Here is a 27391-nt window from a genome sequence, read left to right as displayed (position 1 = left end):
CCGGATCGTCCCTGGCCAACACTTTCCAGGTGTGGTCCCCCATACTGGAAAGAAGGGACGAACCCAAAAAAGATGCAGAGTGTGTCACAAGAGGGGGATACGGAAGGACACCACCACTCAATGTGACACGTGCCCCGATCATCCGGGCCTCTGCGTTATCGATTGCTTCAGGGAGTATCACACTTCCATGGAGTACTAAATTTTTATAATCCCCAACAGTCCACTAGAGAACATAAAACACTATGGCTCTTAGACTTTGGAGACACAGAAACAATTTTTTTTCCCCAAAAAAATATTAGTTTTAGAGCAGGCATCCTCAAACTGCGGCCCTCCAGATGTTGTAAAACTATAACTCCCAGCATGCCCAGACAACCTACAGCCATCAGCAGGGCATGGTGGGAATTGTAGTTTTACAACATCTGGAGGGCCGCAGTTTTTAGGATGCCTGCTTAGTGTCTCCAAAGTCTGAGAGCCATACATATTGGGCATCGTCGCGTGCGTAAAAGTCGTCGCTATAAAAATAACATTTGACCAAACGCCTCGAATGAACGGTGTTAAAAATATAAAACAAAAACGGTGCCAAAACACCCATTTTTGGGCAAAATTTCAATTTGAATCCCTTTTGCCGGTAATAAAGCAAGGGTTAACAGCCAAACAAAACTCAATATTTATGGCCCTGATTCTGTAGTTTGCAGAAACACCCCATATGTGGTCGTAAATGGCTATATAGCCGCACGGCAGGGCATAGAACGAAGGGAACTCCATACGGTTTCTGGAAGGCAGATTTTGATGGACAGTTTTTTTTTTTGACACCATGTCCCATTAGAAGCCCCCCCTGATGTAGCCTAGACTAGAAACTCCAAAAAAGTGACCCCATCTAAGAAACTACACCCCTCAAGGTATTCAAAAGTTACTTTACAAACTATGTTAACCCTTTAGGTGTTCCACAAAACTAAATAGCGAATGTAGAACATTTTTTTGAATTAAATTTTTTGGTTACATTGCCTCAAAAAAGAGTAATATAGAGCAACCAAAAATCATATTTACCCCTAAAATAGTCCCAAAACAACAACCACCTTATCCTGTAGTTTCCTAGATGGGGTCACTTTTATGGAGTTTCTACTCTAGGGGGGCATCAGGGGGCTTGAAAGGGTACATGGTGTAAATAAACCAGTCCAGCAAAATCTGCCTTCCAAAAACCATATGACGTTCCCCTCCTTCTATGTCCTGCCGTTTGGCCAAACAGTAGTTTACGACCACATATGGGGTGTTTCTGCAAACTACAGAATCAGGGCAACCCATTTTGAGTTTTGTTTGGCAGTTAACCCTTGTTTTACTCCTGGAAAAAATTGATTATATTGGAAAATTTTCCAAAAAATAGAAATTTCTAAATTGTTTCTCCATCTGCCATTAACTCTTGTGGAACACCTAAAGGGTTAACAAAGTTTGTAAACCCAGTTTTGAATACCTTGAGGGGTGTACTTTCTTAGATGGAGTCACTTTTTTGAAATTTCTATTCTAGGGGTGCAACAGGGGGCTTCAAATGGGACATGGTATAAACAAAACCAGTCCTGCAAAATCTGCCTTCCAAAACCCATATGGTGTTCCCCTCCTTCTATGTCCTCCCGTTTGGCCAAACAGTAGTTTACGACCACATATGGGGTGTTTCTGCAAACTACAGAATCAGGGCAACCCATTTTGAGTTTTGTTTGGCAGTTAACCCTTGTTTTACTCCTGGAAAAAATTGATTATATTGGAAAATTTTCCAAAAAATAGAAATTTCTAAATTGTTTCTCCATCTGCCATTAACTCTTGTGGAACACCTAAAGGGTTAACAAAGTTTGTAAACCCAGTTTTGAATACCTTGAGGGGTGTACTTTCTTAGATGGAGTCACTTTTTTGAAATTTCTATTCTAGGGGTGCAACAGGGGGCTTCAAATGGGACATGGTATAAACAAAACCAGTCCTGCAAAATCTGCCTTCCAAAACCCATATGGCGTTCCCCTCCTTCTATGTCCTCCCGTTTGGCCAAACAGTAGTTTACGACCACATATGGGGTGTTTCTGCAAACTACAGAATCAGGGCAACCCATTTTGAGTTTTGTTTGGCAGTTAACCCTTGTTTTACTCCTGGAAAAAATTGATTATATTGGAAAATTTTCCAAAAAATAGAAATTTCTAAATTGTTTCTCCATCTGCCATTAACTCTTGTGGAACACCTAAAGGGTTAACAAAGTTTGTAAACCCAGTTTTGAATACCTTGAGGGGTGTACTTTCTTAGATGGAGTCACTTTTTTGAAATTTCTATTCTAGGGGTGCAACAGGGGGCTTCAAATGGGACATGGTATAAACAAAACCAGTCCTGCAAAATCTGCCTTCCAAAACCCATATGGTGTTCCCCTCCTTCTATGTCCTGCCGTTTGGCCAAACAGTAGTTTACGACCACATATGGGGTGTTTCTGCAAACTACAGAATCAGGGCAACCCATTTTGAGTTTTGTTTGGCAGTTAACCCTTGTTTTACTCCTGGAAAAAATTGATTATATTGGAAAATTTTCCCAAAAATAGAAATTTCTAAATTGTTTCTCCATCTGCCATTAACTCTTGTGGAAGACCTAAAGGGTTAATAAAGTTTGAAAAAACTGTTTTGAATACCTTGAGGGGTGTAGTTTCTAGAATGGGGTCATTTTTGGGAGGTTTCTATTATCTAAGCCTCACAATATGACTTCAAACCTGAACTGGTCCATAAAAAGTGGGATTTTGAAGATTTCTGAAAAATTTCAAAATTTGCTTCTAAACTTCTAAGCCTTGTAACATCCCCAAAAAATAAAATATCATTCCCAAAATGCTACACACATGAAGTAGACATATGGGGAATGTAAAGCCATCACAATTTTTGGGGGTATTACTATGTATTACAGAAGTAGAGAAACTGAAACTTTGAAATTTGCTAATTTTTCAAAAAAAATTGTAAAAATTTTATTTTTTTGTGCAAAAAAATTAACTTTTTTGACCCAATTTTAGCAGTGTCATGAAGTACAATATGTGACGAAAAAACAATCTCAGAACGGCCTGGGTAAGTCAAAGCGTTTTAAAGTTATGAGCACTTAAAGGGACACTGGTCAGATTTGCAAAAAATGGCCAAGTCCTTAAGGTGAAATAGGGCTGAGTCCTTAAGGGGTTAAGAAAATTGTATTTGTTTTGTGCCCACAGCTACTTTGCAGACTAACAAAGGGTACAAAGCACAAATCTATCCAATGCTTCTTGACAAAAATTGGCCTGAACACTGACCTAACGTACCAAGCTCCCTGCCTTTATCTGATACTGCGTCAGGATTTCTAACATTTTTTCTTAGACAACATCCTAAAATCATAGACACCCATACAAAGTGGAAAACCCTAATGTCTTATATATTAGTAATATATGTCTACAGCTATATACGTCTCAGGCCTCTTTCACACTTGCATTGTCCGGATCCGGCGTGTACTCCATTTGCCGGAATTACACGCCGGATCCGAAAAAACGCAAGTGAACTGAAAGCATTTGAAGACGGATCAGTCTTCAAAATGCGTTCAGTGTTACTATGGCAGCCAGGACGCTATTAAAGTCCTGGTTGCCATAGTAGTAGTGGGGAGCGGGGGAGCGGTATACTTACAGTCCGTGCGGCTCCCGGGGCGCTCCAGAATGACGTCAGAGCGCCCCATGCGCATGGATGACGTGCCATGCGATCACGTGATCCATGCGCTTGGGGCGCCCTGACGTCACTGCTGCTCCCCCGCTCCCCACTACACTTTACCATGGCTGCCAGGACTTTAGCGTCCCGGCAGCCATGGTAACCATTCAGAAAAGGCTAAACGTCGGATCCGGCAATGCGCCGAAACGACGTTTAGCTTAAAGCCGGATCAATGCCTTTCAATGGGCATTAATTCCGGATCCAGCCTTGCGGCAAGTGTTCAGGATTTTTGGCCGGAGCAAAAAGCGCAGCATGCTGCGGTATTTTCTCCGGCCAAAAAACGTTCCGGTCCTGAACCGAAGACATCCTGATGCATCCTGAACGGATTTCTCTCCATTCAGAATGCATTAGGATAAAACTGATCAGGATTCTTCCGGCAAAGAGCCCCGACGACGGAACTCTATGCCGGAAGAAAAGAACGCAGGTGTGAAAGAGCCCTCAACTGACTTTTTCCATCCAATAAAGAAAACTGGTTCCCGAACAGAAACAGAAACTGAATGGCCTAATGAGCTCTGTTCTTCTCAGGGTTCTTTCACACTAGCGTTTTTCTTTTCCGGTACTGAGTTCCGTCCTAGGGGCTCAATACCGGGAAAAAACGGATCAGTTTTATCCTAATGCATTCTGAATGGAGAGCAATCCGTAAAGGATTCTGCAGGATGTCTTCAGTTCAGTCACTATACGGTTTTTGGACAGAGAAAATTTTCTCCATCCAAAATTCCGGAACACTTGCCGGAATGTCGGATCCGGCCGTAAGGGTTCCGGAAAAACCGATCCGGTTTTGAGGTCTGCGCAGACCTTTAAAAATGTGAAAAAGATAAATACTGGATCCGTTTTTCCGGATGACAACCAGAGAGACGGATCCGGAATTGCAATACATTTGTGAGACGGATCCGCATCTGGATCAATCTACAAATGGTATCCATTAGCATACAGATTGCCGGAACTGCCTGTCGGAATCCAGCGACGCTAGTGTGAAATTACCCTCAGTTATGTGCAGAATTTGGCACTTCCGTTATTTTATATAACGGTGGTGTGAACTCACCCTAAGGCCTCATGCACCGACCATATTTTCAGTCCACATCCAATCCGCATTTTTTGCGTATCGCAGATGGACCCATTTATTCCTATGCTTCCATGTGCGGTCTGCATCTGTTTTTTTGCGGATCGCACGTGTCTGTATGTCCGTTCCGCAAATTCTACATCTCTTTTTCTTGTCCGTGTTGCGCACAACAGCCATTTCTATATTAGGGACAGAGGAAAGTGCGCACGGCCGGTATCTGTTTTTTGCGGACCGCATGATACATATGGACGGTTGTGTGCATGTAGCTTAAAGGGGTTGTCTCACTTTAGCAAATAGCATTTAGAATGTAGAGGAAGTTAATACAAGGCACTTACTAATGTATTGTGATTGTCCATATTTCCTCCTTTGCTGGCTGGATTCATTTTTCCATCATATTATACACTGCCGGTTATGACCTCCCCGCGGTGGTCGTGCTGGCACACTATAAGAAAAAGCACCAGCCTATGAGTGGTCCCACGATCCCGACCACCAGAGAGGCCATCTTTTATTCCTACAGTGTGCAAGCAGGACGACCGCTGATGGATTGCGGGATGGTTGTAACCAGCAGCGTATAATATGATGGAAGCATGAATCCAGCCAGCAAAGGAGGCAATATGGATAATAACAATACATTAGTAAGTGACTTTTATTAAACGGTTTTTCCCATCTCAGACAATGGGGGCATATCGCTAGGATATGCCCCCATTGTCTGATAGGTGCTGGGACCTGCACCTACAATAAGAATAGAGTCGGGAAGTGAACGAAGGGCGCACTGCGCGTGCTCAGCCGCCCTCCATTCATTTCTATGGGGCGCTGGTTCGGCTATTGCCGTCTGCCCCGTAGAAATGAATGGGAGCATGGGCCGCGCATGCGCAGTGCGCTCCCATTCACTTCTAGCTGGAAAATCCGGGGTCCTCCAGCCACAGCGCTCCCTGCTTCAATCTCGTTGTAGGTGCGGGTCCCACCGCTATCAGACAATAGGGGCATATCCTAGCGATATTCCCCCATTGTCTGAGACGGGAATACCCCTTTAACTTCCTCTACATGATAAAGTGAGACAACCCCTTTAAGCAAAATGGTTCATCTATTAACATTTTAGATGATTTCTGAGCGTTTATAACACGACTGATACATAAAATTATACAAACAACCAGAAAATCACCCAAACCGTAAGCATCTTTCATGGGCAATCACTATTCTTCCTCTCTCTCTCACTGAGGAGGGGTGAAGGCAGAAGTCCTCCTGTGGCATGCTTGGCAGAGGAAACCCTTGTGGTTGGGCTGCACTACGCATGCCCCCTGCCTCCTCCTACCATCCAGATGGAGAGCAGGGCTATGTGAGGGGGATTCCTGGGCTGTATGGGGGGTTTCCTTCAGCCTGTTCTCCATCTTGCTGCTCCATTATCCCTGGGCAGGCTGGCAGCTGGCAGGGCACAATGAGGGGGGCTCCCAGCAGCAGAACAGACGCATCCGCTGCCATTTCCCCAGTGCAGCTCTGTCCTCCATCTTCCTGCTGAGGCTCCCAGGCTCTGGGCTCTCTCTCCCTGTGGATTATCTCCTTATTATTGCCTCCATCGACCTAGTTCTTATGTGGTGGCTGCATTGAGCAGGGATGAGAATCTGCAAGATGGTGAGGGTGGCAAGTGTGCTGGGTCTGGTGATGCTGAGCGTTGCCCTCCTCATCCTCTCCCTCATCAGCTATGTGTCCCTGAAGAAGGACAACATCTTCACCACCCCTAAGTATGCCAGCGCTGGGGGCCCCCGGATGTACATGTTCCACGCAGGATTCAGGTAAGGAAGCGACATTGATACATTGTATCCGTTTCATCAGTGAGGGGGAGGGGCTGATACATTGTATCTGAGGCATCCGCTCAGTATTAGGTGGGGAAGGGCCAGGGTCCCTACTGAAAAAGTGGGTGCTGCTGAGATTGGACATCATGGCCCCCTGCCTCATATGTATTCCAGTGGGCATCTGCCTGGCGCAGGCGCAGTGTGGACTCATTAGAAGAGGTCGTCATGTAATGCATCAGAGAAGTGACGTCATAGGTGGGATTGTTATGGTTTGCTTTTAGCCTAAGGTGCCTATGAGAAAAGAAAAAAAATGAGGGATGGGGGGAGGTGCTGCTGTCCCAGGTGCTGATTGCCTGGCACAAGGTCTGGTCAGTGGTCTCCAACCTGTGGCTGCAGAACTACAACTTCTGGGAGTTGTAGTACTGCAACAGCTGGGGAGCCACAGGTGGGATGCCAGTGTTGTAGAGGGTCCTAGGGCACAGAGTTGGTGAAGGACTGGTATCTTGATAGGTGGAGTAGTCATTTGCATTTACCTTATGGCACACTGCGGCTCTCCAGCGGTTGCAAAACTACAACTCCCACCATGCCCTGCTGTAGGCAGTCTGGACATGCTGGGAGTTGTAGTTCTGCAACAGCTGGAGAGCCACAGTTTGCCTATAACTGCCTTATGGGCATGAGAATGTCTCCAACAAATAAAAAAGGGGCAGCTCCTCTGAAATGGCAAAAATCTCAAGTGTCTCCTAGTCACAGATCCTGGTGACAATATTGACCGCTTTTCTGACCAAGTGATTTTCAGTTTTTTGAGTCATCTTTTTCAGTTTAGTTTTTTACTCCCTGCCTACCCGAAGCCATAACATATTCTTTACTTTTTTGGTTAACACAACTGTAGGAAGGCTTGTTTTTTTGTTTATTTTTATTAATTTTTTTGGGGGGAGGGGCAACAGTTGTACTTTCTAAAGGTGCCCTTTTAATATTGCATACTGTGCTGGGAAGCTGGAAAAAAAATTCCAAATGGGGGAGAAATTGGAAAAAATAAAAATAAAAATCCAATTCTGCCAGAGTTTTATGAGTTTAATTTTTAGAGGGTTCCCTAACCCTGCTTTCACACCTGAGCGTTTCTCAAACGCGCTTTTTACGCGCGTTTTTGTCGCGCGTTTTTATGCACGTTTTTTGTAATAGTAAACGCGCGTTTGACGCGCGTTTGTGTGATTGACTGCAGTGTTGTCCAATGAGTCTATGGCCCAAACGCGCGACAAACGCCCCCAAAAAAGCTCATGAACTTGTTTATGCGTCGGGCGTTTTACAGCGCGTTCAAACGCGCTGTAAAACGCTCAGGTGTGAACTTAGGGTTAATGGTAAAACTGACCTGTGCCTTTCATTTTCCAGGTCAGGAAAATCACAGCGATACCACATTTATATAGTTTTTATTTTTGTTTTAATATTTAAAAACAATAAAAACTTTGAACAAATATCTTTTTTTTATTGCCATTGCCATATTGACCCTCATAAATTTCTTATAGTTATGTCTGTGGAGTTGTGTGGGGGGCTCATTTTTTTTGCAGGGCGATCTGTAGTTCTTAAGGTATTTATAGTGTGTGTGACTTTTTGATTACGATAAATTTTATTTGATTTTTTTGAGAGGCATAGCAACCAAAAAAGGGCGAAGCAGCCAGTTATATTTTTTTTCACCATACAGGATAAATATAGTTATATTTTGATAGGCATTTTCGGATTGCAATGCCAATTTATCTTTAGTATTCTTTTTTTTATTATTTAGGGGAAAGGGAGTGATTTAATTTTTAACATTTTTCTATTTATTTATTTTTAATATATTTTTTAAAACGTTTTTTATTTTTACGCCTTCCCCCCTTCCCCGGGAGACTTTAACATGCGATTGTCTGATGACTTCTCCCATAGACTGCAATGATTTAAAGCGAACCTTTCACCTGCATTTCACTTAGTAAACTATCAAAAGTACCTTGTAGATCATCCTCATTGTGTTATCATACAGTCTTGTCCCGCTTTTCTGCCATGTATATGCATGAAAAAATCGCCTTATAAAGTACTCTTCTCCAGCTCCACAAGTCACGATAGAAGTCAAGGGGGTAGCCCTTCCCTCACTCCAGGCTGTAACTCCCCTGCCCTAACCCCGCCTCTATGCAGTCTTATTGACACCCGGCTCAGTCGCCGGGACTGAGCTTGTACAGGCGGCGCATGCGCCGTCGGCCTCAGTAGCAGCCCGATCCCATCTATCGCGCGGACTCAAGCGCAATCCTGTAACTGAATTACAGGGGAGTTACAGCCTGGAGTGAGGGAAGGGCTACCCCCTTGACTTCTATCGTGACTTGTGGAGCTGGAGAAGAGTACTTTATAAGGCGATTTTTTCATGCATATACATGGCAGAAAAGCGGGACAAGACTGTATGATAACACAATGAGGATGATCTATAAGGTACTTTTGATAGTTTATTAAGTGAAATGCAGGTGAAAGGTTTGCTTTAACACTACAGCCTATGGGGGATTTGCTGCGTTCTTATGGAGCCCTGCCACAGACTGGACCTGATAGGAACTTCACTGTGACAGGCCTCGGAGTCTTCAGAGGGCCTGAGGCTGCCATAGCCACCGAAAAGCTCCCTCGGCGTTGTCACCGATCATGGGTCCAGGCACCTGGTAGCTATGGCTCCCTTTTAGATCTTGAGCGGGCACCATCTTTAAAGACCCGACATCCGCAGTTTATTTACGGCGGGTGGTAGGGAAGTGGTTCAGTTCTTGTAAAAGTCATCCAGCTTTTGCTTAAAGGCCTACTGTCAGCAGCAGACTTATAGTAGTAAACCAGGCTGACCTGAGACATGTGCGCTGGTCAGCAGAAGACATCTGTCTTGTTCCCACCCTCATTTGTGCTGCATCGCAAAGAAAAATTAAGTTTTAATATATGCAAATGAGCTTCTAGGAGCAACGGGGCGTTGCCGTTCCACCTAAAAGCTCCGTTCTCCCTGCAACTCCCACGCCCTTTGCACTTGTATCGACAGGGTCAGGCAGCGTAGGTGTCATCACTCTTGGCCTTGACTTCTCCTAAAGTCTCGTGCGCTTCAGTACCCGGTGCAGGGGCAGTACTGGAGAGGGGTTCTCTTCTATACTACACCGGGTACCTGTAGCGTACGAGACTTTAGGAGAAGTCAGGACCAGGCGTGATGATGACGTTTACACTCCTGGCCCTGTCCATCAAAGTGTAGAGAGAGCGGCAGTTGCAGAGAGAGCAGAGCCTCTAGGTGTAACGGACATGGGTGTAACTCAGAAGCAACTTGTCAGAACTATGTCAGATACATTGGCACATGTAACATCCCTTACTTTTATAGAATGGCACTAAGCTCTTGGCTCTCAGATTGGCACCATAACTATTGAGTCAGTCACGATGACCATGACTACACGACTGGCATCATGACTTTGAGACTACTTTCTAAGGCTTTCGTACAGCACCAGCCATAGCTGTGCAGTTGGCACCATGGGAGCTGGCACAATAGTCATGTGAAGACAATACAACCCACAGCATGGCATTGACTAGAAGCCTGATAGTGGTTGTGACTAACACATTGCCATGGCTATGGCCATGGCTATGAAAGAGGCACTACAACCAGTGCAATAAGGGTGGCATTATGCCAATGTGTTGAGTGTTCTTGGTATTGTCTTGAGGGGATGGACAGGACTGGTTTGGAAGATGTAGGAGTATTGATGAGTAGTGGATATATACATGGTGCCAATGTTAGAGCTGTCAGATGTAAGGAGCAACGTTGCACCCTGCGTATCTGAGCCTCTATCTTCAATTTGACAGGAGAGAGGGTCAGAAAGCCAAGAAAACAGAAAGACCCCCCTCCCCACCATTGTCCCCGCTCATACATTCTACAATACTTGACATGTTGGAAATCCTTGTGGTCAGATATTCCAACACTCTCTATCCCATCCCAGGCCTGAGCTGTGTATAATTCACCTGCATTACGATGGAAGCGTCCATACGTTGGCTCGGAGAAAGGTGCGGACTCTATGCATCTCAGGTCTGCAGCGCCCTCCCCTCCCCCCCTTCCCCCCCCCCCCCCCCCCCGTTTCTCATTGTACAATGTTAAAATGCTTGCAATCTGGCATTTGGCAGCTGCTGTGCCTGTTTAGATTAAATGCAAGCATTTACCAGCAGCACAGCCGCAATTTCGGTCACGTGCATCATACAAATCCTCTGGTTTGAGCAGATTAAGCTAAACAACTGGAGTGTTTCAGAGGAGCGCAAGTCATTGTGCAGCAACAGCTGGGAGCGAGCTATGCCATTGTCGGCAATCGCACTACGAGTACAATTGCAAAAAGCGCCATGAAATGATGATCAGATCATCATCCAACTGAACAATACATGAGGTTATTACATCATTTAGGGAAACAGGGGCCATTGTAGCTTTTCCCTTAGAGCAGCGGGCTCCACGGTCAGGATACGCCTGGGAGTTGTAATATCCCAAAAGCTGGAGTGACACAGATATAAGGATATTTCATACCATTGCATGTATTTTACTGATAGCTCTTCTTTTATAATTATTATTACATTACATGATACATCCACCTTCAGAAGTAATGTTTTATTCTTTAAATCCTTCCATTTTGCTTATATGTAGACTATGGTCTCTATGGTAACAGACAACAAACAAACACTGTGTAGTCAGATTCTGTCATCATGTTCTCTTCTGTCTGTCCTCTACTTCTCTCTAACCTACCTAATGTAGGGAACAAATGGAAGAAAGTATGAGACTGCAAGACTGCAGCATTATACCATACAACATTTATTTACTATCTGTTACCATGGAGATGTATTGTCTCTATAGGAGCTGCAGACACAAAACGATAGGAAAGTTAAAAGAGGTTCTCCAGGATTTTCATCTTAATTGCCTGTCCTCAGGGTAGTTCACCAATCTGAGATTGGCAATGGTCCAACGCCTGGCACTCCCACCGATCAGCTGTTTGATGAAGCCGCAGCACTCCCCGGAGTTCTGGTTAGCACCGCGACCTCGCCAAAATTTTCCAAGCATAGCACCGTAAATTTGATAGCAGCTCAGCTCCATTCGCTTGAATGGGACTGAGCTGCGTGTAGGCCACGTCACCGATGGACGTGACATCACTGGCCTAGGAAGAGGCCTAAGAGCCCATGGAGCGCCGAGGCCTCTTCATACAGCTGGTCGGCGGTGGTGCTGGGAGTGGGACCCTCACCGATCAGATACTGAGGACCTACCCTGAGGATTTGACCATCAGTATGAAAACCCCTTTAGGTAAATTACTATTGCAAAGGTGCTCCATTTTTCATTTAAGATTTTTAGGGGCAATATAAAAGTAATTGCAAAGCATGACTATATAGTCATGCAGGTTCTGACCCTGGAGGAAGACGAGTAGTCATTCTAAAAGAGTCACTCTGAAAAAGTCTAGATTTATGTAAATGTCCATGTCAACGGAAAGCTGAGTGACAACTCCAATGGGAACTATATTGGCTGCTATTAGTGGTTGTCACCCAGCACCCATTAAGAAACTGCTGATGGACTTCACACAAGAGGACGGCTCACATATTAGTGTGTGGGGGAAGCGTTCTTTGAGTGCTGAACATGCAGAATCCAATAATGCATGGCACGTAGGTCTGCAGTGGGTTAGTGATGGAGGTCCAAAGCTAAAATCAAGCCTCCCCACCCATCATGAACACCTCTTCCATCGCATGCCTTGTAGAAATAGAATCAATGGTGGACCTAGATAGCAGAGGGTCTCTTTGCAAGAAAAGTATGTGGGCCATTGGTGTCCAGCAGCTTATATGCAAAGTGCTCATCACAGAGCTCCTCAAGGGCCAGACCATGTCCTGCAGAAACACATACTTTGCAGGATGCACCAACCAGATGTTGAAGATGGCAGACATGGGATGTTAAATTTGACACGACCCACTAAGCGTGCTAGACACACTTGTCTTCCTTATGCCACTTCATGGCAGCTCTACAGTAAATGTTGAATGTCTTATAATCTTAGCCATGCCCCCTTGAAAAAGATAGTTTACAAAACTATCAAGGTAGGAAAAAAAAATCTAAAATATATGATAGATTTGAGGCAAGTCATTTTGGTGCAAGTGGTGACACAACTGTGCATTGTAGGGTCATCCCAATGTGTGGCTGCAAGGATGAGGATGCTTTAATAGAACATACACTTATAGTACCTAAATAATAATAATAATAATAATGCTATAGTAATAGCACTGCTCATCTCCATGTTTTCCACCATCAGACACATATAGTTAGACCTTTTTTTTTATATATATATCCTGGTGGTGAAGACTCTTCCTGCTCAGGTTCACAATTCTCATTCGGAAGGTGACCCCACCCCAGTAGGGGCCCCTTACCAGCTGCAGATTTTTGGGCACTAGAATTCTCAGATCTTTTGAGACGTGCATCACAATGTTGATGTGACCTAAGTTGTGGCCTGATGGAGGCCGTGGACCTGAGATGTAAATCTGGTGCTGGGCAGTTGCAGATATTTTAGGGTGCTACCATCCTAAATGATCAAAATCTAGTTCTACAGTTCTTAACTGCCTGATTCAGTATGGCAATAAGGGTTGCAGAGGTAACAGTGGCACCTGGGTCCTGATATATGAAGGGCCCCCTCAGAAATTCTGCAGCACCTAAAATAGCACATAATGGTTTGTGGCCCAAGACCTTCAAGGGCATCTGTCAGCAGTTTTGTACCTATGACACTGGCTGACCTGTTACATGTGCACTTGGCAGCTGAAGGCATCTGTGTTGGTCCCATGTTCATATGTGCCCGCATTGCTGAGGAACATGAGGTTTCAATATATACAAATGAGCCTCTGGGAGCAACGGGGACGTTACCATTACACCTAGAGGCTCTGCTCTCTCTGCAACTGCACTTTGATTGGCAGGGCCAGACAGTGAAAATGTCATTATGCTTGGCCCTGTCAAACAAAGTGCAGAGGGGGCAGCAGTTGCAGAGCGAGCTGAGCCTCTAGGTGTAATGGTAACGCCTCCGTTGCTCCTAGAGGCTCATTTGCATATAATAAAACATTATTTTTCTCAGCAATGCGGACACATATGAACATGGGACCAACACAGATGCCTTCAGCTGCCAAGTGCACGTGTAACAGGTCAGCCAGTGTCATAGGGACAAAACTGCTGACAGATGCCCTTTAAGCTTCTGATCACTTCATAGCTAATTCGATTTTACGTTCAGGAGTCTGTGCGCTGGAATGGCAGCCATCTCCTAGAACAAAATGTACAATGTTGTAACTATGAAATAGCTGAATGATGAGGGAGACCCCAGGACTTTTCCTTTAAGGGGTAAATGCTCTTGATGCTTCACATCTATCCTTCCTAGAAATTAGAAGTAACGGGAAACTCTTTATATGTTGCCAGGTCCCAGTTTGCAATGAAGTTTTTGGATCCTTCTTTTGTTCCAATAACCAATTCTCTGACACAAGAACTACAGGAGAAACCGGCCAAGTGGGTGTTCAACCGAACGGCATTCGCTCGTCAGAGGTAAGTGGCTGTTGTATAATCACTAGCTTCTTGTCCTTGGTCAACAGTCACAATGTCTTAGGCTCTGTTCATATCTTGCATTTCCCTATGTTCAGTGTATAAACGGAAATTGTCGGAATTGTCTGAGTTATGGAGTCTAGGGTCTGAATTTTGCGGCCTGGCCTGGGTTCTGAATTATGGGATCTGGTCTGGGGTCTGAATTTTGGGGTCTGATCTAGGTTCGGAGTTTTGAGGTCTGGGCTAGGATCTGAATTTTGAAGCTTTGGTTCTGAAAGCGGAAGTCTAATTTGTGGACTCTGGTTTGGGGTCAGAATTTTGCAGATTACAATAATTTTGCGGTGTGGTATGTATTAAAGTCTATCCAGACAGAATTTTTAATTTGAAGGGTTTGTTTAGCCCGCAAACATTGTTTATCACCTATTCAGGATAGGTGGTAAATACATGATCGCTAGCAGTCCAACCGCTGGGACCCTGAGAGTTACAAGAACGAGGATCCCTCCTGTGAATGGGGCGGTAGTGCACATGCGCTCTACTGCTCCATTCGCAGATAGTCCTTAGGGACCCCCATTCTCATGATAAGTGATAAATGTTGTTTGTAGGGCAAGACTTTTTGCTGTAAATGGTATCTGAGATCACGACTGTGGGCAGTGCAGTCTCTCTATACTCAGGGCCGGTTTTAGACAAAATGTGGCCCTTGGAAAAATCAAAAGAGGGGGCCCACATCTTGCAATAATGTGCTAAAAACACAGTCTGACGTCCGACACCCCCGCTGATCATCTGTTTGAAGAGACGGCACATGCGGTTCACTGCTGCTGTCCCACGGACAAACAGCAGCAGAGCAGGAAGAGAGAAAGGAGACAACACTTGCGCACACCGTCTCCTCAAACAGCTGATCGTCGGGAGCTCTGGGTTTCAGAACCCCGCCAATCTAATATTGAGGACCTATCCTAAGGATAGGTCATCATATGAAAAAACCTGGAGAACGTCTTGAAGCTACCCCCAATACTGTGCCTGTTCTGCTCCCCCCCCCCCCATGTCCACAAACACTATACTATACACCCAGACTGCCCTCATTAGTACTAGTGCCCCCAATAGTCATAATACTCCCCAAGATAGCCCCCATTAGTAGCAATGCCCTCTATATTGCATGAAATAATAATAACGCCCCTACAGTACTCTAGTAGTAATAATATAACCATAATGATCCCAGTGGCTCTAATGTCCCCCTGTAGTGCCCCCCACTAGTTCCAATATGTAATGCTTCCCCCCATCGTGCCAATATATATATATAAAATGTTCCCCCGTAGTGTCAGTATGTATATAATGCTCCTCCATTCCACCCCAGTAGTGCCAAGTATATATAATGATCTTCTTCCCCCATCCCTGGTGCCCCCAGCAGTGTGGACATTTATTTTTAAAAAAATAAAACCCGCCACCCTCCCGTCCCCCTGCCACTGTCTGCGATGCAGTTTTATCTGTGGCTTGCGTTGCTGCTTCCTGATGCACGTGGTTCCAATGACATCACAACTCCTGCTCCGGGTCTCACGTGATCACATTTTGGCTTCTTGCTCTGTTCTAATGCCTCACAGGCTTGAGGCCTAGCGGCCTGAGGCTTGTGAAGTTGGACCGCCATGAGTGCGCCCCCCTTTATGGGTAGCGAAGTGGCGCCCTAGGCGGATGACTACCCTCCCCTATCCATCGTCCCGGCCCTAATTCAGAGCACGTTACTGCAGGAGGTATAACAGGAGAGGACTATAACTCCGAGCATGTCTAAGCCATTATTATTTAATATCAGAGCACATTACTGCAGGAGGTATAACAGGAGAGGACTATAATTCCCAGCATGTCTATTATTTAATATCAGAGCACATTACAGGGGGACGTATAAGTGGATGGGACTAAAACTCCCAGCATGTCCAAGCCGCTATTATGTAATATCAGAGTACTATACAAGAGGAGGTATAAGAGAAGACTACAACTCCCAGCATGTCCAAGCAGTTATTATGTTATATCATAGTACATTATAAGAGGAAGTATACAACTCCCAGCATATCCAGGGTGTTGTAATGTACCCTGATATTATATAATTATGGCCTGGACATGCTGAGAGTTGTAGTCCTGTCCTCTTATACCGCCTCTTGTATACTCTGATATTACATAGCAGGAGTTATAAGAGGAGAGGACTACAACTCCCAGCATTTCCCTGGCACTTACATTGAATCCATACTTCTAATCACATGCATGGCTGGTCTTCTTCATTACTTTACTGCACTGCTGGGCTCCGCCTCCTGTTCTGATCACATGATGGTGAGGTCATCACAGGTCCTTCATCCCCTCTTCTCTGCTGAGCTCCGCCTCCTGCATCTGACATTATCGCAGGTCCTGTCAGCACTGAGGTAATGATTGCTCTTATATGTGAGGGAGGAGACCTTACACTGCATTGTAAAGTGCAGCTGTTCAGCTGTCCGCCCGTTTGCTTCCTCGGACGTTCAGCTGAACAGCAGCACTGAAGCAGGGGGCCCCTTAGACAATGGAGGCCAAGGGCAATTGCCCAGTTTGCCCCCCCCCCCCAACACAGACCCTGTCTATACTGTATTCACTGTTGTAGTGAGGAAAATATACAAGGAATAGAAAAAAAAAAAAAATGACAAGCTCCACCGCATGGTAAGCCTCTCCTCTACAAACCAGTCCCTGCCAAAGCCAAATATCCCCCAAAAACTGTTCCAAACAGGAACCAGCTGATCAGTAAGCCAGAGATCTCCCCATTAGTTCTACCAAGTGCTCTGCTAGATTTATATTTGGCTGGTACCTAAGAAGATGTGCCCTTGCTCAGGGGGCATGTCCTTTATGCTGCAGGTCTGTCCCTATCACAGCTCAGGAGATGTGTCCTTTCTGCTGCGGCTCTTTCCTTGTAACTGTCACAGCTTCTAACAATTGATGCAGCTGGTGGCCGCTGAAGGATGAAACTGAGCATGTGCGACCACCTCAGCGAGGTGCACAAATAAGAAAAAGATTCCTGGCGCTATACAGATACATTTTATTGAATGACTCCATAGCCATACTACATTTTTAATTACATGCTGTTACAAAAGTATTCAGATGCAGGGGCTGGTTTATAAAATGTAGAATTTTTTTTTGGGTTGGACAACCCATTGAAGTCATGATATTTGGAGAAATAAATAGAAGTTCTAAGGATGATAAGGTTGAATTTTCTTCATTTTTTAAAAATCTTTTCTCTTTGTTATTTAAGGAGAGAAATCCTGCAGAATGTGGACGTCATCAGAAATTTTTCTCTGACCAAGAACAGTGTACGGACTGGTCAGTTAATGCATTACGACTACTCCAGTCACAAATACGTATTCTCCATCAGCAATAGCTTCCGATCGCTTCTTCCAGACGTGTCGCCCATTCTCAACAAACATTATAACATCTGTGCCGTGATAGGAAACAGCGGCATCCTCATGGAAAGTCAGTGTGGGGCGGAGATAGACAGCGCGGACTTTGTCTTTCGTTGCAACTTTGCCCCGACGGAGGCTTTTCAGAAGGACGTGGGGAGGAAAACTAACCTGACTACCTTCAACCCCAGCATCCTGGAGAAATATTATAACAACCTCCTGACCATTCAAGATCGGAACAATTTTTTCTTACATTTGAAGAGGCTAGATGGCGCCATATTGTGGATCCCGGCATTTTTCTTTCATACTTCAGCAACGGTCACCAGAACACTGGTCGACTTTTTTGTTGAACATCGCGAACAGCTAAAAGTCCAGTTGGCTTGGCCTGGAAATATCATGCAACATGTCAACAGGTAAAAGACTGTCAGAATTTTAGATCTTAACTGTAAGGAACGGGATCCCATCGATCAGTGATCATCAGTGATCCCATTAATCAGTCAGTGATCATCAGTGATTAGTGTTGGTCGAGCAACAAAGTGCTCGTGTGCTCTGGTGCTCGAGTAGAAAACTTCCCGATGCTCGGGTACTCTACAGAGCACCCGAGCACAATGGAAGTCAATGTGAGAACCCGAGCATTAAACTAGGCACTCCCTGCTCTGAAGAGGGGAGGGTGTCGGGACTCTAGTTCGGCTTAGGAGTCCCTGCTCTGACTCCATATATAGCTATGTCCATATATGGAGTCAGTGCTTGTGGACACCCAGTGTATTTAAATCAAATTTAGCCTCTATTTCTGAAAAGTTTCTGCCGGGATTTGAACTCACAACCTTCTACATTACAGTCAAGAATGTTAACCACTACACTATAGAGCTGGATGGCCTGTTACAAAAAAAAAAGAAAAAAAAAAAAAAAGAGATTTCTGCTGTATAGGAATACTTACTAGTCTTAAAGAGGACCTTTCACCAAAAAACATGTATAGAAACAGTTACATTACCTAAAAGTGTATTTCCGATTATTATTTTTTCAGAGGACCCCCCCCTTTCGTCCGCTGTGGTCTCCGGTAGTTCTGGCGCCTTATATGCTAATAAGGCGATTTGGTTCGAGAAGGGCGGTGACTAGAATTTGTACTGGGCGCGGTTTTCTTCTCCCTGGCTAAGAGCGCATCCAATCAGAGCGCCCCGCTCTTAGCCAGGGAGAAGGAGCTCAAGTTATCGCAATATTCGCGAGAACGTGAGCTTTTACACATCCCGAGGCGTGCGCCATCTTGGAGTCCCCGGCGGAGAGGATCGCAGCGGCGGCATACTTACTGACAGGATACTGCTGCCGCCTATGCCGCCGCTGTGATCCTCTCTGCCGGGGACTCCAAGATGGCGCACGCCTCGGGATCTCGCGAGAACTTGAGCTCCTTCTCCCTGGCTAAGAGCGCAGCGCTCTGATTGGATGCGCTCTTAGCCAGGGAGAAGAAAACCCCGCCCTGTACAAATTCTAGTCACCGCCTACTCAAACCAAATCGTCTCATTAGCATATAAGGCGCCAGAACTACCGGAGACCACAGCGGACGAAAGGGGGGGGGTCCTCTGAAAAAATTATAATCGGAAATACATCACTGGGGGCCGCACTGTTAGGTAATGTAACTGTTTCTATACATGTTTTTTGGTGAAAGGTCCTCTTTAATTATTCCTATACAGCAGAAGTCTCACTAGAGCAGACACAAAATAATGATGCTTCCTGTATTCTGCAGCTCACTTATCCACTTTGCTGTATAGATCAAGACAATACGAGCAGAGTTATCTCATTCTCATTAGAGTGTGGGGAATTTATTGATCCCTGCCTTGTACTTTTGAAGGCAGGAAAATAACCTAATATATGACATTTTTCTGTGAATTGAAATTAATAAAAGAGTAATTCCCTTCAAAAGGGTTATCCATTGATTGATGTAAAAAGTGAAAATCAGACATCTTATAGGACACGAATCAGCAACCTCTGACACTCCAGCTGTTCTAAAACTACAACTCCGAAAAATCTTCGTTTCACTTATATGGGAGTTACAAGAACAGCCAAGCAACTGTGAATGCTGGGAATTGTAGTTTCACACCAGTTGGAGTGCCGAAGGTTGCTGACCCCTGATATACTGTAGGACTATGACAATGTCTTTCTAGCAAAGCTAGAACCAGCCCTGTACTCACATGGATCCAGAGATCTCCACATTCATTGCTCTAATTGCTTTGCCAAATTTATTTCAAGCTGGCAGCTTAGAGGGTGTGTTCTTTCTCAGAAGGCGTGTCCTTTCTGCTGCAGCTGGTGGCGGTTTAAGGATGGAACTGAGCATGTGCTTCCATCTTACTGAGCAGGACAGAGAAATTAGAAAAAGAGAAACAGCAGGTGGCGCTATACAGATAGATTGCGATGAATAACTCTGTAGTTATAATACATTTTTAATTACATGCAATTACAAAAGTAATCAGATCCAAGTGCTGGTTTGAAAACTGTAGAATATTATTCGTGGGACAATCCACATAAGGTAAATATTTAGCTAAGCTTGTCAGGTAACGAGCAAATAAAGCCAGAAATATGCTGTGAGTGGTTGTCACCTCCCTTCCCCCACTCACTTGACAACTGATATAAAAATCATTACTCAGCAATGGGCATTGCTGAGCACAAGTCCTACCACGGAAATCAGAATATGAAATCTGAGACTGATGAAAGCATTTTCCAGGGTGTTTGCTGCATCATGTATGGTAATATCATTTGTAACTTAACCCCCTAATTACCACTCCTACGCGTTTTTACCGCGGCCGCAGTGGGATTTTATCTTTCAGTATGTAGAATAAGGCTAGGTCTACACAACGACATTTGTCGCGCGACATTTTGTTGCACTAATGTCGCGCGACAATTTTTATAATGGCAGTCTATGGTGTCGCACTGCAACATGCGACATGCTGCGACTGTGACGCGACAGTCGCAGAAAAATCCATCTCCGGAGATGGATTTTCTGCGACTGTCGCGTCGCAGCATGTCGCATGTTGCAGTGCGACACCATAGACTGCCATTATAAAAATTGTCGCGCGACATTAGTGCAACAAAATGTTGCGCGAAAAAAATGTCATCGTGTAGACCTAGCCTTAGGCCTGCAGAGGTGTCCCATGCCACCCCGGAACCAAGCTCCTGCCGAAATGGCTTGGGTCAGAGAAATAACTACTCTTGGCTGTTTAACCCTTAAAGGGACCATAGCATGGTTAACGGGGAATTTACGAACATGTTTCTGGGTGACATGATTGGGGGCTGGAGAATCCCTGTGCAGTCAGCCCCGGGACCTAGAAAGGACCCCAGGGTCATCTGTACCCTAATCCTGCGTTGTGGTCCTAAAACTAGCCTGGGTCTTAGTGATACAATGTTCTAGTGTACTGTAGTATTCTAATACATTGCAAGTATGAAATATGTCAAACGTTTATGTCTCAGTTGGATTTAAATAATGAGCTAAAGAAAAAATAATTTTAAAAGTCCACAAAAAATGTTGGTGTTTATTTATTATCAAATACATTTCATACATTGCACGAGAACAAAAAAAGACTTATTATATATGCACAAAATAATAACCTGAAGAATCAGACCCCCAATGTTAATTAGACCCCCAATCAGACCTCAGATCAGACCCCCAATGTTAGTCAAGACCACACATCAGACCTCAGCTCACACCCCCAGTGTTAATCAGACCTCCAAACAGACCTTAGCTCAGATCCCCAGTGTTAATCAGACCCCCAAACCGACCTTAGCTCAGATCCCCAGTGTTAATCAGACCTCCAAACAGACCTTAGCTCAGATCCCCAGTGTTAATCAGACCCCCAAACAGACCTCAGCTCACACCCCCAGTGTTAATCAGACCTCCAAACAGACCTTAGCTCAGACCCCAGTGTTAATCAGACCCCCAAACCGACCTTAGCTCAGAACCCCAATGTTAATCAGTCCCCCAAACAGACCTCAGATCTGACCCCCAATGTTATTTAGACCCCCAAATAGACCGCGGCTCAGACCCCCAATGTTAGTCAGTCCACCCATCAGAGCCTCAATCAGACCCCCAATGTTATTCAGATCCCTAATCAGACCTCATCTAAGACCCCCAATGTTAATCAGACCCCCAAACAGACCTTAGATCAGATCCCTAATGTTAATCAGACCCCCAAACAGACCTTAGATCAGATCCCTAATGTTAATCAGACCCCCAAAAAGACAGCTCATTAGTATTCGTCCACTTTTGGGGGGGAAAATGCATCCTATAGGGTGAAAAAAAACCCAGTATAGTTTCCTCTTTAAATGCAGGTAGGTATCGATTACTGCAGGTTTTTGTGAGTGCGGCAATAAAGGCTGACATCTGTACTTTCCCTGATGCCTCCATCTCCACCGCCGACTGACAAACCTCCATGTGACACATTAATAATCTCAAATTATTTCTCCGTCCTCGCTTTTCCCATTGTCAGATTCCAACTCCAGCCTTTAAATATGATTTGGCATTTCATCAAGATCTGTAAGCTGACCAAATCTGATTTGCCAGTTTTTATTACGACCATCCATCCATTAGTTTTTTATAGTCCTCTCACACAGCGAGTCGTAATTTCATTGCTCGACCTTTATTGAGTCTTCGTTGCTACACTTGGAAGAACCCCTAACGGAGATTGGCAAACCATGGCTGACGCTGGTTATGAAATGTGATATCAGCCGGGCTAATGACCCAGTGGAGGGTGGGGCTGGTGGTAGAAAAATGGGGCAGCACTCTGAAAATTTAGGTCAGATTATGGTTCTCGTTCTTATATCATTCTACAACATAACTTTACTCATGTAGCAGAGCTGAATTTGTTATTCTTTTTTGCATTGTGATAAGTATAGAGATATGGGGGGAGATACACTAAGACTGGTGTTATAATGTCCCTCGGCACAGAATGTGCCAGATTTATTAAAGGGGTTGTCCAAGTTATGTAAAAAATAAAAATAAAGCATTGTAAATCTGATGGTCAGCAATATATACGTAAGCTGAGCTAGTTTTAGGCTAAAAAATCAATTACAACTGTGCTGCTGATGGTAGAAGGGGTTAAACTTTGCTGAAGGAGGAGGAGACACAGGGCAGACAGCTCAGCCAGCAGATCCAGCACTGCCGTGCAGGGGGCGTGACCATCAGATCGGCAGTGCAGGGGGCGTGGCTTGTCACTCCAGCAAGCACAGTGATGTTCTGTGCACAGACGCAGACCTGCTCACTCAGGCTTGTGCATGGAACGTCATGCAGAGCAGGGAACGAAGATGACATCACAGATCATGTGGTCCTCAGCTAACTAGGCCAACAGGGCCACTGTAGATAAAATAAGTGAGCTGAAAACAAAAGAAAAATACTTGGGCAACCCCTTTAGGAGGCATAGCCCCCCCTTAATAAATTTGGAGCATTTCTAGGAAGCCCTTACTCCAGCCTTTCAAATCTATCATTTCACGCTCGTTTCTGCAGTAAATGCTAGTAAATCTGGCGGGCTGCGTAGGCCACTCCCCTCCTACTTCACAGTAGTGGCATAAACACTTTAGTAAATATCCCAAATACAGTGTAAGGGGTCCCACTGCCACTTCAAAGGGGCCTGCCTGTCTGCGCAGGTGCAGCTGGTCTGATTAGGGGGCACGGTAATATTGTATGGTTCTACAGCGCTAGCGGGGGAGTTATTCTCACGCATGCACTGTGGTTATGGAGGGCAGGGGGCAGGCCATGAACGTGCTGTCAGTCAGGATTGCTGGGAACCCCAACCGATCACATGAGCGGAGACCCTGTACCATGTAGGGGGTCCACTGAAATGAATGAAGCAGCAGGTCGAGCATGCACACTCCTGCTCTATTCATCTGTATAGGACTGTCAGAAATAGTCAGGCGCTTGTACAGTTATCTCCAGCAGTCCCATAGAGATGAATGAAGTGACAAAGCGCAAGCTTGACCTGCCACTCCATTCATTTCCAGAGACTGCGTGGGGTACAGGGCCCCCATTTTCATGATTGGTGGGGGTCCAAGTGGTCGGACAGGGGATAACTTGATGTAACTGGAATACCCTTTTAAATAATAACACTGCAAATGTGAACAAAGCCTCACATGTATGTTACCCAATGAGAAGGTGCGGCTTACGATCCCAAGAGTGTAGGCACATGGCCATAGCACAGATTTCTTTCCTAATGAACTGTAGTACAGCAGCTACAGGAACCTATGGGCCCATAATGAACATACATGTGTGCCCTCCAGTTCCATAGAAAGTCCTAGAGAATTTTTTTATCACAAATATGCATACCTCGTTGCATATTCAATTGCATGCCAATCTGTAGAGTAAGGCTCCATTCACACGTCCGTGGTGTTTTGCGGACCCGCAAATTGCGGATCCACAACAAACCCGCCCGGCACCCCTATAGAAATGCCTATTCTTGTCCGCAGCTGCGGACAAGAATAGGACATGTTCTATCTTTTGCGGAGCTGCGGACCCGAAGATCGGGGCCGCGCTCCGCAATTGCGGATGCAGACAGCACACTGTGTGCTGTCCACATCCATTCCGTCCCCATAGAGAATGAATGGGTCCGCACCCGTTCCGCAAAATTACGGAACGGATGCGGACCCATTTTGCGGACGTGTGAATGGAGCCTAAGGGGATCATTTCAGATTTACGGCACAGGGAACACCCTAAAAGCGACAAAAAAAACAATGACCTTTTTTTTTCTATTCCACCTGACAGATTTTTTTATTTATTTTTACACCTTTTCAGTACATTATATGGAACATTAAATAATGCCATTAAAGTGAAAAAATAAACAAACAAACAAACAAGCCTAATCACCTTGTGTACATGAGGCCTAAAGATGGCCATAACACGTGTTCAAGGCTCAGGCTATAGCGTTTTCAATTCCGCTATTGAGATCCGTCATAGGATCTCAATAGCGGAAGCAAATTCTCAACGGGGACAAAAAGTGAATTGAAAGAAACGGAATGCACCAGAATGCATTCCGTTCCGTTTGGTTGCGTCCCCATCGCGGACAGAATAATGCGTTTTTCTGTCCGCCATGTGGTGCGGAGCAAGACAGATCCATTCTGACACACAATGTAGGTCAATTGGAAGGATCAGTTTTCTCTGACACAATAGGAAAACGGATCCGTCCCCCCTTTGACTTTCAATGGTGTTCAAGACGGATCCTTCATGGCTATAGAAGACATAATACAACCGGATCCAGTTCATGGCGGATGCATGCGGTTGTATTATTGTAACGGAAGCGTTTTTGCAGATCCTCAAAAAACGCTAATGCGAAAGTAGCTAGTCAGTTCATGATGGTATTCATGATTGTGAATTGCTTTAAATTTCTCACATTCATGTTTTTGTCGTAGTTTATGTTTTGTGTGTTTTTTTTTTTTTACAGATATTGGAAGAACAAGCACTTATCTCCCAAGAGGCTGAGCACCGGCATTCTCATGTACACGCTGGCCTCCTCCATCTGCGATGAAATACACTTGTACGGATTCTGGCCGTTCGGCTGGGACCCTAATACAGGGAAGGATCTTCCATATCATTACTATGACAAAAAAGGGACCAAATTTACCACCAAATGGCAGGAATCCCACCAGCTTCCTGCAGAGTTCAAACTGCTGTACAAGATGCACAGGGAAGGACTGACCAAGCTGACCTTGTCACATTGTGCCTAAGAACAAAACAGGAAACGTGAAGTGCCAATTGTCATTAAAGTGCCCAAAAGTCATTGAATAGACATCGAGAACAAACGAGACGTACTTCATGATGACGTAGAATGTAGATTCCTGAAAGTCAGGCGTGTCAAACCTATGGGGGTTCCGGGGTGGTCCTTTCTTTGTGCCCTTTTTGTTTTTTTCTCTATAGTTACAATGTATCAAAACGTGGCAACATTATTGTCACCTCTCTTTTCCCTCAGATCCAAATCTTCGTGCCAAGCCTTCGAGCCCATAGAGATTAAAGGGGTGGTCAACCCTAGCGTGGCCAGACCTGTGGTGGTAATTTTGGTAATCATACTTACCTTCCCCGCCACCTTAGACAGTCCTGAGTCTCCTTGTGTCAACATCCCTGTTTGCCACAGATCACCTGACTGCTGCAGCCAACGACTGGCTGCAGCAGTCACGTGTCACCAATTTGTCATTTGATGCAGTGACCTGACCTGTGGGGGGACACGTCAGCACTGCCGCCAGTTAAAATACATGTTGATGGAGCTGTAAGTATAATCACCACCGTGGGTCCGGCCACCCCCCTAGGGGGTTATAGAAAATGTCCTCAGGATTAAAATAATGATGGCCTATCCTTGAGATGTGTGAAGGGTGCCCTAGCGGGTGGTAAGGAGCTGAGCCCCCACCAAAATTCAGAACAATTGGGTTGGGGTGTTGGTTTTGATGGAGTTAGTGAGAGATGACCACTGTTGAGGCCAATTCTCTCAAATATGGGTGGCATCTATGTCAGGTCTTGGTTATTTCGGGGCGACTGCACCAGATCAGTACCTTACAAAATCACCATAAGCAATGAACCGGCCAAGAAAAGCTCAGCTTCAGTGGGACGTCGTGCTCCTTACTGGACTGAATTGTCCTCGTTGCCCCTTGGGTTTGACACGCCTGTAGTATTTGTACTTTTGTAATGTCAACAGTGAAGCTCCACCTTTGACCAACATTGGCTCCATATTCAGTAGATGTAAAATCCCACCTGTGTCTATTATATCTTTTGTTATTTTCATTTTTTTTTTTTTGTTTTGCTACCTGGAAACCACCAGCAAGTTGTTATGGTTAGAGATGAGCGAGTTTCATATTTTGAAATTCGTTCACGCTTCGTTTGGCAGTAAAAGCAGAATTGCGTTATGGATTCCGTTACCACGGACCATAACGCACTTCTATGACGGAATGCATAACGGTTAGGCATTCCGTCATAATGGAAGTCTATGGGCTGCAAAAACGGATCCGTGCCGTTTCCATTATGCAGGGGAGTCCTCTCCTACAGAACGGAAACGGGACGGATCCGTTATGCAGCCCATAGACTTCTATTATGACGGAATGAATAACGGTTATGCATTCCATCATAGAAGTGCGTTATGGTCCGTGGAAACGGAATCCATAACGCAATTCTGCTTTTACCGCCAAACGAAGCGTGAACGAATTTCATAACATGAAATTCGCTCATCTCTAGGTGTGGACATTGTATTATGTTTCTCCATTTGGTCTTTTTAGTGCATAATGATGCCTGATTGATGACTATTTGCATGGGTCACAATTTGGCTGGAAACCATAAACAAGCAGGTAAAATGCAGTTGACAAACATTACTACGGCCATAGATTTATTCTTATTGTGGGTGGATAAGCATAATACAGCCCACTGAATAATCCAACATGCTAATGTCTATGGAGGCTTCCTGACAAACCCCTAATAGAAGGTGTTAGGCCTAGTTCACACGAACGTTTTTTTTGCGAGTGTACGGGCCGTTTTTTTGTGTTCCGTATACAATCCGTATAGGGAAGCATTCATTTCAATGGTTCCGCAAAAAAAACTGAATGTACTCCGTATGCATTCCGTTTCCGTATTTCCGTTTTTCCGTTCCGTTGAAAGATAGAACATGTCCTATATTTGGCCGCAAATCACGTTCCGTGGCTCCATTCAAGTCAATGGGTCCGCAAAAAAAAACGTATCCGTTTTTCTGAACCATCTATTGAAAATTTTATGCCCAGCCCAATTTTTTCTATGTAATTACTGTATACTGTACATGGCATATGGAAAAACGGAACGGAAAAACGGAAACACAACGGAACTCAAAAACGGAACAATGGATCCGTGAAAAACAGACCGCAAAAAACTATAAAAGCCATACATT

At 44.8% G+C, this 27391-nt stretch overlaps 1 protein-coding gene across 1 annotated transcript; it reads left to right on the top strand.

Annotated features, from left to right (window-relative positions):
* The first annotated feature begins 6402 nt into the window (after positions 1-6402).
* Positions 6403-25220, top strand: ST8SIA3 (ST8 alpha-N-acetyl-neuraminide alpha-2,8-sialyltransferase 3). The gene is made up of 4 exons (XM_044292661.1): positions 6403-6581; positions 14008-14130; positions 17381-17938; positions 24938-25220. The coding sequence occupies exons 1-4, from the start codon at positions 6403-6405 to the stop codon at positions 25218-25220; spliced, it is 1143 nt and encodes a 380-aa protein (XP_044148596.1).
* Positions 25221-27391: the final 2171 nt, after the last annotated feature.

Source organism: Bufo gargarizans, chromosome 1, assembly GCF_014858855.1.
Source record: "Bufo gargarizans isolate SCDJY-AF-19 chromosome 1, ASM1485885v1, whole genome shotgun sequence".
Taxonomy (NCBI): Eukaryota; Metazoa; Chordata; class Amphibia; order Anura; family Bufonidae; genus Bufo; species Bufo gargarizans.
The sequence above is the reverse complement of the archived record's forward strand: the minus strand, read 5'-3'. Positions and strand labels throughout refer to the sequence as shown.

Bases quoted from the DNA above. Each gene is read 5' to 3' on its own strand.
- ST8SIA3 (XM_044292661.1), top strand. From the start codon at position 6,403: ATGAGAATCTGCAAGATGGTGAGGGTGGCAAGTGTGCTGGGTCTGGTG. The intron at 14,131-17,380 runs GTAAGTGGCTGT...TTGTTATTTAAG, and splicing joins ACGGCATTCGCTCGTCAGAG to GAGAGAAATCCTGCAGAATG. The intron at 17,939-24,937 runs GTAAAAGACTGT...TTTTTTTTACAG, and splicing joins ATCATGCAACATGTCAACAG to ATATTGGAAGAACAAGCACT.